This window comes from Microplitis mediator, chromosome 9 (genome assembly GCF_029852145.1).
Source record: "Microplitis mediator isolate UGA2020A chromosome 9, iyMicMedi2.1, whole genome shotgun sequence".
In the NCBI taxonomy this organism is placed as follows: Eukaryota; Metazoa; Arthropoda; class Insecta; order Hymenoptera; family Braconidae; genus Microplitis; species Microplitis mediator.
The window spans coordinates 920,773-937,014 of NC_079977.1; the positions used below are offsets into that span (position 1 = coordinate 920,773).

General features: G+C 29.3%; 1 protein-coding gene across 4 annotated transcripts in view; it reads right to left on the bottom strand.

Annotated features, from left to right (window-relative positions):
• The window catches only part of LOC130674386 (atypical protein kinase C), a 30,509-nt gene that overhangs the window by 213 nt on the left and 14,054 nt on the right, over positions 1 to 16,242 (bottom strand). For 2 of the 4 annotated variants that reach the window (XM_057479704.1, XM_057479703.1), the window contains 5 exons: positions 6,402 to 6,452; positions 4,852 to 4,937; positions 4,415 to 4,688; positions 360 to 1,282; positions 1 to 116 (listed from right to left, as the gene is read on the bottom strand). In XM_057479704.1, the coding sequence (XP_057335687.1) occupies positions 1 to 116; positions 360 to 1,282; positions 4,415 to 4,688; positions 4,852 to 4,937; positions 6,402 to 6,452 (1,450 nt within the window). Of the gene's footprint in view, positions 117 to 359; positions 1,283 to 4,414; positions 4,698 to 4,851; positions 4,938 to 6,401; positions 6,453 to 16,242 lie in introns of all 4 variants that reach the window. The other 2 variants (XM_057479701.1, XM_057479702.1) reach the window with 1 other exon arrangement.

Sequence of the window (16,242 nt, forward strand, 5' to 3'; positions counted from 1 at the left end):
GGGTCGTCGGGTGTTAAATGCACCGGCTCGTCGGTAAATTCGGGCGGGAAATTCGCTAAATCCCGATCCGAATCTAGGCGCGGTTTGTACGGCGGTGTCACCTGCTTTTGTTCCAACTGAAAATTTCAAAATCAAGACTTTTATTAATTATTTATACTTGGGGACCTCAAGGACCTGGAAATTTTTTTTTGCCATCTAGATACCGGGAATCATCAGGATGTCAAATTTTAATTTTAATATTTGTAATAAAAAAAAAATTATGCCCTCATGATTCTCGGTGCCGTTCTCTGGAACTATATGGCGCGAAAAAAATTTCAAACTCAAGTCCTTACTACTGGTAAAAAAAAAAAAGAGCTCACCATCTCCCAATCGATTGCTTTGAAGAACGGGTGGCCCACGATATCCAAAAAGGCAGACGGACCGCGTGAGCAGCCAAGTCTTTCATTAGGTTCCTTACACAAGAAGCCTTTGAGAACAGAGGCGGCTTTAACTGATAGTGAACGCGGAATACGAATTGTTTTCTGGAGAATAACTTGGAACAAGTAGTCCTCGGTATTTTGATCAGGATTTTCGGATGCTCCAGCGATATCAAATGGACTCCGGCCGGCCAACATTTCGTAGAGTAAAACACCAAGTGCCCACCAATCAACGGAGAAACCGTACTCGTCACCACGTAGTATTTCCGGTGCAATATAATTCGGTGTACCGCAAAATGTTGCTGTGGTATCACCGTCACGGACACCTTCTTTGCACATACCGTAGTCCGTTAATTTAACGTGTCCCTCGTGGTCCAGCAACACATTGTCCAGTTTTAAGTCACGATATATTATTCCTTTTTTGTGTAAAAAATTTAAGGCAAGACTTATTTCAGCAGCGTAAAAACGTGCATGCTCCTCTGGAAGACGACGCTGTCGTTGCATATGAAACATTAGATCGCCGCCGCGCACGAACTCGATTACGAAAAAGAGCCGGGACGGGGTCTGGAAACACGAGTGGAGACCAACCAAAAACGGATGATTTGAGGCCGTTTCAAAAACGTGCTTCTCGGTTTGCACCCAATCTATATCCTCGTCATCTGTTACCAAGGCCTTTTTAATTACTTTCATTGCGTAGATTCGCTTTGTACGTTTCAATTCGACCATAAGGACTTTTGCGTATGAACCCCGTCCAATAACACGAATTAATTCAAAGTCAGCTAATGAATATTGACGTTGCAATTCGTTTGTACCGTCGGCATTTGGTATTACATCCAAAGCTAATTCTTCACCATCGTCATTCGTACCTGAAAAATAATTTTTTTTTATTCAAATAAATTTCCCACATTTTCTTATCAGACTTAAAATTATTTTTGCATTTTTTTAATTTTTGAAATACATTTCCATAAAATATATGTATATTATACATTTATATATATTAGGGTGTTTCAGAAAAAACAAATTTTTTTTTGGTATTCAAAATTGAAAGTATACCTGAAAATAAAAATTTTGGTGCCAATCCGAGCTCTTAATAATAATATTAAGGTTTGCCTCAATCCATTTTTCTATTTTCCATTTAAATTACATAGGAAAAAATTTTTTTTTTTTTTTGAATTTTCTAGCTTACAAACCACTCAACGGATTTTTATGCGCAATGAAATTTTGTGTAGGAAATTGAACGCTCTACAAAAAAAGTCTCTTATAATTTTTTGATAAATCTCATTGTTCAAAAGTTATTTAAGTTTCAAGTCAAATTTATAGTAAATTTTGAGATCTTTTCACTTTCTGGCGAAACTATCAGTCTTATTACAAAATGTCATAGAAACTTTTTTGTAGGTAATTTTATTCCTTACAAATTATTACGAATAAAATTTTTCGAAATTCCGCATTGTTGTCAATTTATTTTCATTTCAATGTCAAGATCTTAAAATTAATCAGAAATCTATTTTTTTAAGAGCTTGACATTGAAATGGATATAATTTGAAAACAACGCAGAATTTCGAAAAACTTTATTCGTAATAATTTGTGAGGAATAAAATTATCTACAAAAAAGTTCCTGTGATATTTTGTGATAAGACTGATAGTTTCGCCGGAAAAGTAAAAAAATCTCAAAATTTACTATAAATTTGACTTGAAGCTTAAATAACTTTTGAACAGTGGGATTTATCAAAAAATGATAAGAGACTTTTTTTGTAGAGCGTTCAATTTCCTACAAAAACATTTGTTGTGCATAGAAATCCGTTGATTGGTTTTTAAGCTGGAAAATTCTAAAAAAAAAAAATTTTTTTTCCCGTGTTATTTAAATGGAAAATATAAAAATGAATTGAGGCAAACTTTAATATCATTATTAAGAGCTCGGAATGGTACCAAAATTTTTATTTTTAGTTATACTTTCAATTTTTTGATACCACAAAAAAAAAATTGTTTTTTTTTTAAACACCCTAATATATATATATTGTTGTTTAAAAGTTAAAGCTTAAATTTGACTACGCAGAATCATGGCTCGTTCACTAGGAATCTATTATTAAAATTAACAAATTTCTATTTTAGTTCTTTACCACGAGGTATTCAAAAATCTAGAGCTCATATATCACTTAGTCATATTTATTCAGTGTTTGAATTAACAAAAAACATACCTTTGATTTATATATATATTAAGATTATTTTTTTTTTATATTTTAAAAAAAGTGACATACCAGATAATAAATCCATTTTTCAGTATTTATAAATTGTATATTTAAAAATAGACTAGTGTCGAGTCAGTCAGAGGTCAAAATCAAAAAATAGTAGTTTATACTACATGTGAACTAAGCGAAGAATTTGACATAACGTTGACGCGACATGAGGGTGAGGCTTGTGATGCATGAGCGCATGTGGTGGTAAGTGAGCATAACCTCAAACCGAATGGCGGGAACAGGATTATGTTTGTTTCTGAGTCCACCTGCTGGTCAGGTGCGCAAACGTGTGCTACTATAGAAATAAGTGTGAATTGTGCTACGAATACCCCCAATAAGTTCCGGTCCTCTTGTTTGGTGGCGCTGTCTGATGCTTCCCTGGTGGAAATTTTTCGGACTTTTCTCTGAAAAACTCTGAAAAAGTCTTTGGAACTTTAGAACTGAGTTTTTCAGAGCGAATTCCGAAAGATTTCCACCAGGAATGGACCCTAATAGCCAATTTAAGTTGAAATTTACAGTAATTTGACAATTTAAATTTCAAAAATTTGCCGCCCGAATTTCCCGACAATTTTTGGAAAACAGCAAAAATTGTAAATAAAAATTTACGGTTGATTTTTTCTCAATTTAGAGGCAACTTTTTTTACTAGACAAGAATCCTGATAAAAGTTTCTTTGAATTTTTCGTAAAATGTCCGTCAACTTTGGGCTTTTCCATTTTTGACGTTAAACTTTTAAGTTATTGGCTACATAACGCACAAGTGCGATTTGGTAAAATGTATAGGCTGCATATATTTGGCGCTTCCGTCACGATTTACAGCGCTCGGAAATTGAACTTTCAAAGTGGGTGTTGCAAAAAATAATAAGATGGGACCTACTTTCTTATTGGTTGATTTTAAGAGGGATAGCGACTGTGAAATTTCAAAAAAAAAATTTTTTTTTTTTATTAAATCAAAGTGTATATGTTCAAAAATATGTATCTAAAGTTTTATATGAAAATTCCGAATATTTTTAAAGTTATAGTCATTTTTGTGACAGCGCGTCAACTGACTGTTGCATTGACTAAAAACTTTAAACGCATTTTTCTCGAAACTACTTTTTTTGAACTGGTGGCATCTGTAATTTGCATAAATATCAACCGATTCGCAACTTTTTTTTTTGCCGTATTCGTCTATTCAGTAGCTAAAGTTGCACGTAGGGGATTTTGAAAATTTTGATTTTTAATATTTTTTACGGCTGTTTGAATCCAAAAAAATGAGAAAAAATAACGAAAAAATTTTTAATATGTCGCCATTTTTTTTCAAATCCAAATTTTCAAAACCCCCTACGTGCAACGATAACCACATGCATACAGATTACAACGCCGTTTGGTTTTTTTGTTTCTGATAATCCGTTTTTGAGTTAGAGATGACACCGTGGTGGGGGAAATTTTTTTGTTGCTCCACAAAAATGCTTATAACTTTGTAACAACATGATATTTTTAAATGAAAATTTATGAGAATTATCTTCAATGTATACTTTATAAAACAAAAAAAACCCGATCCCCAAATTCCTTTATTATTCCAGTCAAAAAAATTCCCGAAAATCACCTATTTTTTCGATCCTCAGTGGCTATCCCCCTTAATGAGTGCGCATATGCGCTAATAAAAATAAAAAAAATTTTTTTTTAATAAACTAATCAACAATAAAGTTATTTGTTGATGAAATTATTAATTAATAATTGTAGTACGTAATTAATATAATGAATGATAAATAAACGGGTACATACGTGGACGAGTATCCTCAATTATCGTTTGTTCAGTGGTTTCATCATCTAAATGAGCCTTCGGACTACATTGTGGTGATGAATCAATCTGTGCTTGATCGCCATTGCGATCATTTAATTGCTGATCATGTGATTGTGATTGTTGTTGTAAACTTGAACATGGTTTACGTAAATCTTTATGACATTTTTTGTGGACCAATAATTTACACTGGATGCATTTGAATCCTTGACGACCCAGTCCCCAAATTCGATCTTGACAAAGTGCGCAGAATGCGCGCTGTAAATTCTTAAATTAATTTAATACCTTACTAATATTTAAATAAATAAATAATGACCCTCGCGGTTATACCGCATAACTAGGGAATCCCCGAAACCGTGAGGAAATAATAATTATTGTTATGACAATTAGTTAAAAATTGAGTATTTAATACAATACTTACTCGGTTAAAACGTTTGGCTTGGAAAATATGACCATTGACTCTGTAGAGTTTTCTCCATCGTTGTGCTCCTCGTCTGTATATTCTTCCTGTATTAAACAACACAAATAAAACCTTTTAAAAATTTTTTTTTTATTATTTCTTTTGTATTTTATTTAATAAATGCCCGAGAGAAATTGCTTTTTATTCAATTTCAAAATCAATATATAAAATAGCTTAAATTTTTTTACTCGTTTTTATTTTATCAATTGAAAGTTAACTCTTCGCAGTTTTATAAGTAAATATTGATAATTTCAACTTTTATGACCTGAAAAATTTTTTTTTTCAAAAACTGATTGAAAAAATTCGTGATTCTGAAGTTAACCGACGTCCGATAATTTTTGGATTTTTTTTTAAGCAATAAATTGAGAAAAAAAAATATTTTAAAAAATTGCACTTATAATTTTTTAATTTTCTACATGTGCATTTTTTTAGTTTTTTTTTTTCTTTAATTTTAATTGTTAAAAAAAAATCCGAAAATTTTTAATTGTCCGGTAACTTATGATACTGAAGTCAGGCGACGTCTTATAATTTTTGGATTTTTCTTTAGGTGAAAAATTATAAAAAAAAAAATTTTTCAAAAAATTGCACTTATAGTTTTTTTAATTTTCTACATGTGCATTTTTTTAGTTTTTTTTTTTTTCTTCAATTTTAATTGTTAAAAAAAAATCAAAAAATTTTTAATTGTCTGGTAACTTATGATACTAAAGTCAGGCGACGTCTAATAATTTTTGTATTTTTTTTAAGCGAGAAATTATAAAAAAAAAATATTTCAAAAAATTGCACCTAAAGATTTTTAAATTTTCTACATGTGCATTTTTTTAGTTTTTTTTTTTTTGCAATTCCGTTAAAAAAAAAATCCGAAAATTTTTAATTGTCTGGTAACTTATGATACTGAAGTCAGGCGACGTCTAATAATTTTTGGATTTTTTTTTAAGTGAGAAATTATAAAAAAAAAAATATTTCAAAAAATTGCACTCATAATTTTTTAAATTTTCTACATGTGCATTTTTTGGTTTTTTTTTTTCTTCAATTTTCATTGTTAAAAAAAAATCCAAAAATTTTTAATTGCCTCGTAACTTCAGGGCCAAAAAATTTCAAACTGTCATAAATTAAAAATATCAATAAATTTTAATTAAAAATGTTTCATTTTTTTAAATTTACCCGACAAATTGATTTTTATGTTTAATTTACAAATTTAATTGACAATTATCCTTGAAAGTTAATAAAATTCCCAACAGCCCGATCTATCGTAGGCTTAAAAATACCAATTAATAAAATTGATTAAAAAAAGTAAAAAAAAGTTGTGATAAAAATATAAATAATAGAAATTTTAATCCCGTAAATGACAATAGACGACAGCTATACGCGGGCGAAAATTAGACGATGTAATATTCAAGTTGTTTTACACGAAAATTTGGAATAGTGCCAGCTTCCAATTCACTCATGATAATTAATTGTCTTTTACAACAATAAATATAAAAATAAAGCAGTATAATATTAATAATACTCACGGTCTTCTCCCTGACATGGCATCCCAGGTGCTGGTGGTACATTCGGAAAGACTGTAACATAGTGAAGAAAATTTAAATAATTAGTAAACTGGGATCTTTAAGTTCTAATTATAATTAGAGAGAAATTAGAATGTTTAATATATACTTTGCTACATATTATTATATATATATTACGTGCTCTTATACTTGTAACTATTGACATAAGTTTAAGTATATGTATATATTTCTTGAAAGTTTATATAACATTTGATTATACAGGAAGTCGGGAGAAAACGATAGCAAAGTAACATAAATATATAAATATATATTTTAATAATAAATTCCATTACCGGAAAAAAATATAAAATCCATAAAAAATATCAATCATTAGTTTTTTCGGTTACTTGTAAAAATAACAGCCAAAGTCGTGGGTTCGAATCCAGTTCAAGGCAAATTTTCTGTCCGACACAAAAAAATATTTTTTCAAATTATATACTAAGCTGCGAGGAAATAAAAGGGAAAATAAGTGATAAAGGACAACAAGTAAGAAGCAAATGGTGGGACGAACTAGAGGGGGAATTAACAAGTGAAAAATTAATTGCAACGTTAAAAGGGGATATAAATAGGGAACTGTGTATATATGTTGGAGAGATTGAAAAACTGTTTAAGGAAAATGATTGTTACAATATAGAATGCCAAAAAAAAATGATGACATCGCAATACATGTAGGGGAGGGTGGGGCAGAGCGGCCTCCCTGAAATTTTGATCAAAAAATAAATTTTTTTTTTTTCGACTAATTACTATAAATCCGATATGTTTGCGCATTTTTACCCCTACGCATGACATTTGGGGCAAAATGAACAAGCCCAAAATTTTGAAAAAGTGATTTTTTCATATTTTTATCGTCAAATTAAAAAAAAATTATTATAATTCCACATTTCTAGCCCTACGCATAACACCTGGGGCAAAATGGATCAGCCGAAACTTCCGGAAAAATTTTTTTTTCATATTTTTCGGCCGTTTCTCGATGTAAGAGGCAAATTTGGTCATTAAAAATTTCTAAAAATAAAATTTTTTTTTTAGTTGATAAATTTTTGAAATAAAGTAAAACTATAGAATTGTTTTTTTTTTTTTTATTAAATAACAATTAGCAATTAAGGTAATCGATAGTGAACGATTTATTACACCTAAAAAAATTTTTTTTGAGTAACATAAAACCAAAAATAGTTGTCAAGAGAAAGAAATACATTCTTAGTGATGAAAACAATTTAAAAAAACAAAAAAACGAAAAAAAAATTTTTTTATCATTTTTTGGAGGGGGGCCGCTCTGCCCCAAAAAAAAATTTTTTTTTTTCAGAATTTTGGCAAAATGTCCATAAATTTGTTCGAAGTAGGACAAAAGTAAAGTGATCTTATGGTTGAAAGCCACAACCAGTAATAATTGGCTTAGGGGGGCCGCTCTGCCCCACCCTCCCCTATAGATACTAGTTTAAATAAAGTATAAAAAAGTATAAAATTATTGTAACGTGACTGTGATAAGTGAGGTAGAAGGGTGAAATAAGATGATAAGGAGAGTGCAAATATGTAGTAAATAAGTAAAAAATTTAGTGTAAAAGAAAAAATGTAAATAATTAATATAACAAAAAGAAACAGTTTTGTAAAACACGATATGTGATACAAATAAAAACGATATTCTATTCTTCTATTTTTTTAAATTTTTCTAGTTCACCGACTTTTTTATATAAAATTTACTCATAAAATAAAATATTTGTTAAAAAAAAAACCGCATGATAAATGGATGCAAATAAAAAAAAACCGGGTAAATATAAATGATTAAGAAGCCCGAAAATAAGTCTTGCGCATATTCACATCTTGACTTGGTACTAAAGTTTAACCAACATATGTATATATTTGACCGAGGAATGAAAAGGGTGTGAGGGTGGAGTATCCGCATGGTTACATATCCTCTGGCCATGTGACCTAAAGTGCTTGGCTACGGCTACACCTCGCGTTAGCTTGTGTGTCCTACTTTGAGCTTTAGCATTACACTCTCACATCATTATGTTCTCACAATACAATACCTACTATTACTATTACTATTACCGTGTACTTGGTTGTATGTATATAAATATATATGGTAATGTACCATAGAGTTGAATGGCAACTGGTGGTGTTGTACCCTATCAGACGAAAATTCCGAGGACTAAAGAGAGAACGAGGTATTACCAGCAATTCTATTACTATGCTCGATCGACCGTATCATCCCTTGCTACGGATGTTACAGGAATCTGTTTTCTGTTTGTTACTCTTGTACTTGTTCTTGTTCTTGTTCTTGTTGTTTGTGTTGGTTCCTCGTTTAATCATCTAAAGGGTGGCTATATTAAGACGAATGACCTAAAAACTTGCCACTTGTTTATCATATATAATGTATTGTTACTTTGATAACTAATGCTAATGGACATGGGAAATATATTTTCAGGTTACACATTTATTTAATGCCCGAGGGAGTTCAAGGGCCATATTTTCATTTATTTCCTGACAACATCATTTATTATATCGCGATAGATTATTTATCAGAGAATATTACTGGGTCATGTTGTAATTATTTTAAAAGTTCGGAAGTAAAGCCATCAGCGCCGCAAAAGAAAGTTATAATAAGAAAAATCAATTAGGCTTTTAATTGAATGCTTATTTATTTAATTAATTAGCACGTGACATCTTTTAGATGATTGCAAAAGTTTGGTTTATTAAATTGACGGATTTGAATTTCAAAAACTTTCCGCGCTTTTTTTTAGTGCGGTAACGCGGCCGTTAGGCGGGAGAGTAAAAATGGCCGCCCAGATTTTGACAATCCCTCAGTTTTAGACTTTATTTATTTATTGTAAATAAACTAAAAGGATTTTAGTTGTGGAATTAAGTAGAGTTGTTGAGTGTCGTGGTATTGAGCTGATAAAAAAAATTCCGATCAATTAATTCAGTCTTGGAAAATATCGCGATTGCATACACGCTGACTATTAATGAAAATAAACATTTTAATTATTTATTTAGTGAAAATAATAAATTTGAAAAAATGTCATGTAATCTTAAGGTCTTTTAAAAAAATTCACTAAAAGACATCCAAAGTTTCATTGCAATCTAGAGCAGAGCTCGTAACCTTTTTTTTAATATTTCCCTCACTATCCAATCACATTTTCTCGAGCTTTTCACTGCTTTCTTTCATTCATTTTTTTTTTATTTTTAAGTTTCTTTTATTTAAATTTTTTTGTGTCCCGAGTCAAAGGCCAAGTTTTCATTGTCAAGAGATCGGTCACTTTTTTCTTACCCACGTTGACTGAACTTTGAACCAAAAATTATCCGTCTTATTTTTAATAAAAATAAAAACTTTAGTAATGTCGCCTTAAAATTTAATATTAAGCTGTAATACCTGACTCCAGAGACCTTGGCGGTTATTCGAAGAGAACAAGCTGTGGTATATCACCGGGTAGCCATAAGTCAATGGGATTCTCGACATCATTTCACTTTCGCGTATTCGAGTTACGAAAAAAAATATCCTATTGTCACAAACTTCAAATAAATTGTCATCAAAACTCGATGTCTTTTTTATTTTATTATATATATATATATATATAATAACTTTAACACGTGTTTTCTGTACAGCTGTCGCACTTACGGTCTCCAATAAAAATAAATAATATGACAAAAACAAAGAGAACTTGATTGAATACTAAACGAATTAAATAATTGAACAAAAAAAAACCTTAAATTATATAAATCTTTAGTTATTTAGATTTTCTATTAAATACACACGTCAGCCATGTCGACTGCATTGAAGCCCCGGAGCGACTAGAAAAATAATCTACGTCGAACCGAATCTAAGACATTATTTTTATTATTGAACTTTAGTCTATTTAGTTCATGGACTAAATTGTATTACTACTGATAATAATAATAATAATAATAATAATAATAATAATAATAAAGCAAAAAATGGTGTCATTAAATGAACTTATCAACTTGATGCCACGTTGCCATTAATAACAAGACTACTAATCTGGATAATAAAGTTGCTATCAATAACGAGCTTATCTTGTCTCTCACTTAGCCGTCATCTCTATACAAATCTCAAGAGTACAATGTGTCATACATTGTAATTAAAACTTTTATAATAAAAGTACAAAGGACACAAGTAATCATGGCGCTACATTATAAATATATATGTGTATATATGAATACGACTTTGGTGCCCGTCACAGTCTAGGGAATTCTTATTGTTTTTTATATTTTCCCTGTTAATTTCTACAGAAATTAAAAATACGCCCGTTGAATTAACATAAAATGTCGCTTGCGCATATTACCCCGCAATAAATTTTGTTTCATTATTAAAACAAGCAAAAATTTACATATTTTTTTTATTATGCTTGCATGGAAAATTTTAAATTCCTCGTAAAAAATCACGAGCTCCCAATAATTCCGGGGATTCTACGGTTTCCGTGGCGCCGCCAAACAACTGCGAATTCATATAGAACTCAACAAAATAAGACTTTTTGAAAGGATAAAATTTTTCGATATCTCGCTTAGTTTTCGAGAAAAATGAATTTTGGGAAAAATGTGATTTTTTAAAAAAAGTGAAAAATTTCGTAAATATTAATATCTGAATTTTCTTTGTATTTTTTTCCGAAAACTACATTTGAAGATGAAAATTTTGAAAAAAAAAACGTCTGGATTAGTCCATTTTTGAAAAAGTTACAGCTATTTGAAAAAAAGTCTAATTTCGTCAAATTCTACAAGAATTCGCGGTCATTTGACGGCGCCACGGAAACCGTCGACTTCCCAAATTCCGACAGTCAAATTTAAAAAATAAACTTAGATTTTTTTTCCCGCGATTATTTCAAAATACGGATTCGAGTTTTAAAATTTTAAGCCGTAAAAAATAATTATTTTTTTACCAATTAGTCTTTAATTTTTATCAAAGTAAAAATGATTTCACTACCGATAATCTAATAAAAATTAAAAATAATTACAGTAATTAATTTTTTTTTCCTATCGGAAACTTTAGTATTTAACGATTTAATAATTTTTTTTCTCTTTGTATTTTATTGGGTTTGGTCGCTCGGAATTCAGATAGGTGTTGGTCGGTGTAATTGCGATAGGAGCAATATTGTCGAATAAAAAAAAACAAGTAAAAACCTCTAGTACTGTAGCAAAAACATAAAAATAAAAAAATTAGAGTAATAGTAGTGGAATGTCGGATATAAAATGGACAAAGAGAAAAGATAGGGCCTCGGTTTGTGAAAACAAAGTGTTTTCAATTTCACGAGAGTAATTAAAACAACCAGCGACAGAGCAACAACTACATAACAACGATTTCGGGTGGACTAGATGTTTTAAACTCGTTGCCGTAATGAAACTCCGTGTTCATTAAATTGGGAATAATCTTTGATAAAATTTGAAAACTCAATTTTTCCCGCCCAGTTACGCTGACACGTGTAATAATTGGAGTTTAAATTTTAAAAGTACAATACAGTAGTGGGTACTCTCTGGCATAGTACTGAGTACTATCCCGGACAATAGTGGATACACTAGATAGCATACAATACTGTGTAAAATTTTTTTTACAGAAAGTACTCAGTACTGTCTCAGAGAGTCCCGCATGGAAAAATATATATGTGAAAAATATACTCATAAATATATGTCAAATATAGAAATATATATTTTGACATATTTTTTTTTGCCATAAATTGTATGTGCGCATATATGGTTACATATATGTGTAAATATACGTTTATGTATAAGACTGCATATATGTTTGCATATATTCTCATTTATAAGTCACATGTATTTTACATATACGCCAACATGTTTATATATATGTAAAAATATATTTTTACATAAATTTTTACGTATATACTAAATATATTTTGACTTACATATTTGTGTATATATGAGCATATATATAAAAAAAAATATATGCAGACATATATTTTTTCATATATGTTTGTATATATGTAAAAATATATTTTTACATAAATTTTTACATATATACTGAATATATTTTGACTTAAATTTTTACATATATACTAAATATATTTTGACTTAAATATTTGTGTATATACGAGCATATATATAAAAATATATGCAGACATATATTTTTTCATATATGTAAAAATATATTTTTACATAAATTTTTATATATATACTAAACATATTTTGACTTACATATTTGTGTATATATGAGCATGTATATAAAAAAAAATATATGCAGACATATATTTTTTCATATATGTTTGTATATATGTAAAAATATATTTTTACATAAATTTTTACATATATACTAAATATATTTTGACTTACATATTTGTGTATATATGAGCATATATATAAAAAAAAAAGTATATGCAGACATATATTTTTTCATATATGTTTGTATATATGTAAAAATATATTTTTACATAAATTTTGACATATATACTAAATATATTTTGACTTACATATTTGTGTATATACGAGCATATATATAAAAATATATGCAGACATATATTTTTTCATATATGTTTGTATGTATACCCACATATATTCTCTAGACTTTTTCAGAGTTTTTCAGAGAAAAGTCCGAAAAATTTCCACTAGGGATTTCAGGTATTGAAAATAAAAAAAATTCATGTAAGTTTGTGATATTGTAACAAATATGTCGAGATATATGTCAATATATATGTTTCTATAAAGATTAATATATATGTGAATGTATATATGTTGAGATATATAATTGCATATATGTTGATACATATATTGACATATATATTTTCGTACATTTTTATATATACGCAGACATATAGATTGACGTATATAAAAAAATATATGTCTGCATATATTTCTTATAGATTCCACGTATATCCTGACATCTATGAAATCATACATGCATACATTTATATCAACATATAACTGAAAATATATTTGGGGTATATTTTTTTTGCGTACATATATTTTTTATATATCACATATATGTCACGTATATTTTCGGCATATATGTTTTTTCATGCGGGGTTGCCACTACTATATTTTTTCTTACTCTCTTTATCTACTTCACTTGGGCAGGAGATATTTTAATCGGGCTTCAGACTTGATCATAACGATTATTTATTAATCATTACTGTGCACTAGATACGCTTCAGTTAACATAAAAATTATTTTGAGGTCAATGAACTTGAGTGTATTGATGCTTGATTCCTTTGGGCGTAACTTTTGTTGTATTAGTTGATTTATTTTTAAATTTTATTTTATAGGGGAGGGTGGGGCAGAGCGGCCCCCCTAAGCCAATTATTACTTTTTGTGGCTTTCAACCATAAGATCACTATACTTTTGTCCTACTTCGAACAAATTTATGGACATTTTGCCAAAATTCTGAAAAAAAAAAATTTTTTTGTGGGGCAGAGGCCCCCCTCCAAAAAATGATAAAAAAATTTTTTTTTCGTTTTGTTTTTTTTTAAATTGTTTTCATCATTAAGAATGTATTTCTTTCTCTTGACAACTATTTTTGGTTTTATATTACTCGAAAAAAATTTTTTAAGGTGTAATAAATCGTTGACTCTCGATTACCTTAATTACTAATTGTTATTTAATAAAAAAAAAAAACAATTCTATAGTTTTACTTTATTTCAAAAATTTATCAACTAAAAAAAAAAATTTAATTTTTATAAATTTTTAGTGACCAAATTTGCCTCTTACATCGAGAAACGGCCGAAAAATATGAAAAAATAATTTTTTCGGAAGTTTCGGCTGGTCCATTTTGCCCCAGGTGTTATGCGTAGGGCTAGAAATGTGGAATTATAATAATTTTTTTTTAATTTGACGATAAAAATATGAAAAAATCACTTTTTCAAAATTTTGGGCTTGTCCATTTTGCCCCAAATGTCATGCGTAGGGGTAAAAATGCGCAAACATATCGGATTTATAGTAATTAGTCAAAAAAAAAAGTTTTTTTTGATCAAAATTTCAGGGGGCCGCTCTGCCCCACCCTCCCCTACATGGGCTCGAATTGAATTATTCGAAGTATTTGTCAATTTTCAAGTTATTTATAAATTTTTGAACTGATGTGAGTTTTTGAATAATTCGAACTAGTAGAATTATTCGTCAATTTCCGAGTTTTTTTATAAATTTTCGAATCATTCATACATCTCCAGTAGAAATATATTTAATAAATTCAATACTTATACTCCGACAAACCCGTAGGGATTGCAGATCGCTATATTTATTCAATGAAACGAAATATTGACGTGAAATAATTTAAGATAAAACTTTTAAATTAAAAAATTTAAATCCATATTAATGTAATAAAAAATTAGCATAACTATAAATTTGAATAAAATAAATTTCACCGTTAAAAATTCAGTCAAGTCTATCAATAATAAAATAATAAATAAACTTTCCTGGATTTCCTTAGTATTCACACCCACAATTTATTATTTCCCTTTAAAAACATAAAACTTTTCGGTATTGATCGCGGTGATTTTATTACTTTTATTATTATCATTATATTTTAGGGGTTGATTTAGCTTAAGTTAACTTATCCAGATGTCAATGACAGCTTAAATATATTCACGAACTACTAATACAACACCTGGGTGAAATTAAATGTGCCTGAGATGACACGGTCGGATTGTCACGTAACGAGAATTAACCCTTTCATGTTATGTTGACGGTAACCGCGTATACGAGATGGTGGTAGCGTTAATTGCACCAGGGCTTAGGTGGCATGTCATTACCATTAATCTACCAACACGACTCAATAGACATTTCGTCTTAACTCGATGAAAAAAAAAAAAGAAAAAAGAAAATTGACCAAAAAATAAATTCAATTCAACCGTTTTATAAAAATTACAACACAAAATGCCTATAACTCAAAAACCATCAACTTTACGAAAAAATTTACCTTTACATTTTTTATAGAGAATTCAATTCCCTACAAATTTATACTCATGTATTTTTATCATAAAATCGATTGCTTTCGAGTTATCGCAATTCAAATGCCAAAAACTGTAAATTTTGAATATTCTTGTCTCGTGTCACTTGAAATGCCAATTACTCAAAAACTATTGACTTTACAGTAAAAACACACGGGTACTAATTTGTAGAGGATTAAATTGTCTGCAAAAAAGTATCGATTGATTTTTTTTAAAAACTCGATAGTTTTCGAGTTATCGCAATTCAAATCCCAAAAACTGTAAATTTTGAATATTATTGTCTCGTGTCACTTGAAATATCAATTACTCAAAAACTATTGAGTTTACAGTAAAAACACACGGGTACTAATTTGTAGAGGATTAAATTGTCTACAAAAAAGCTCTGATTGATTTTTCTAACAAAACCGATAGTTTTCGAGTTACAGGCATTTGAAATATAAAAAGTAGGTGTAGAAAGATTAAGTGTGATTTTGGAGTTTGTCGAGTATTTAAAATTAATTTATTTATTAAAAAATATAATTTTCAGTGATACTATTTTGTAGCTTAAGTGAGAACGGATATAGAGTGAAACAGAAAGATAATCTACAGTATATACAAGAATATCGGCCACAAGAGACAGGGGTTTCTGTATTATTGAACCCGGTAGCATATCTCCCAGTGGACCTTAATAATTTACAAATGATGTTACAGCTCGCGGCATCGGATTAAAAGGAAACTAATGGTTACCCGATAATCAAGTGAATGCTCATGTACATATATATCTAATATACATCCACATAAAGTTACTAGATACTCTGTAACTATAAAACAGCCCAGACTTTTCATCTTCATGTTTAATTACTTTTGCTCGGTCGCTTTATTTTTCAGTTAATCATTTTATTTTTATTTTTATCTTCTCAAACTGC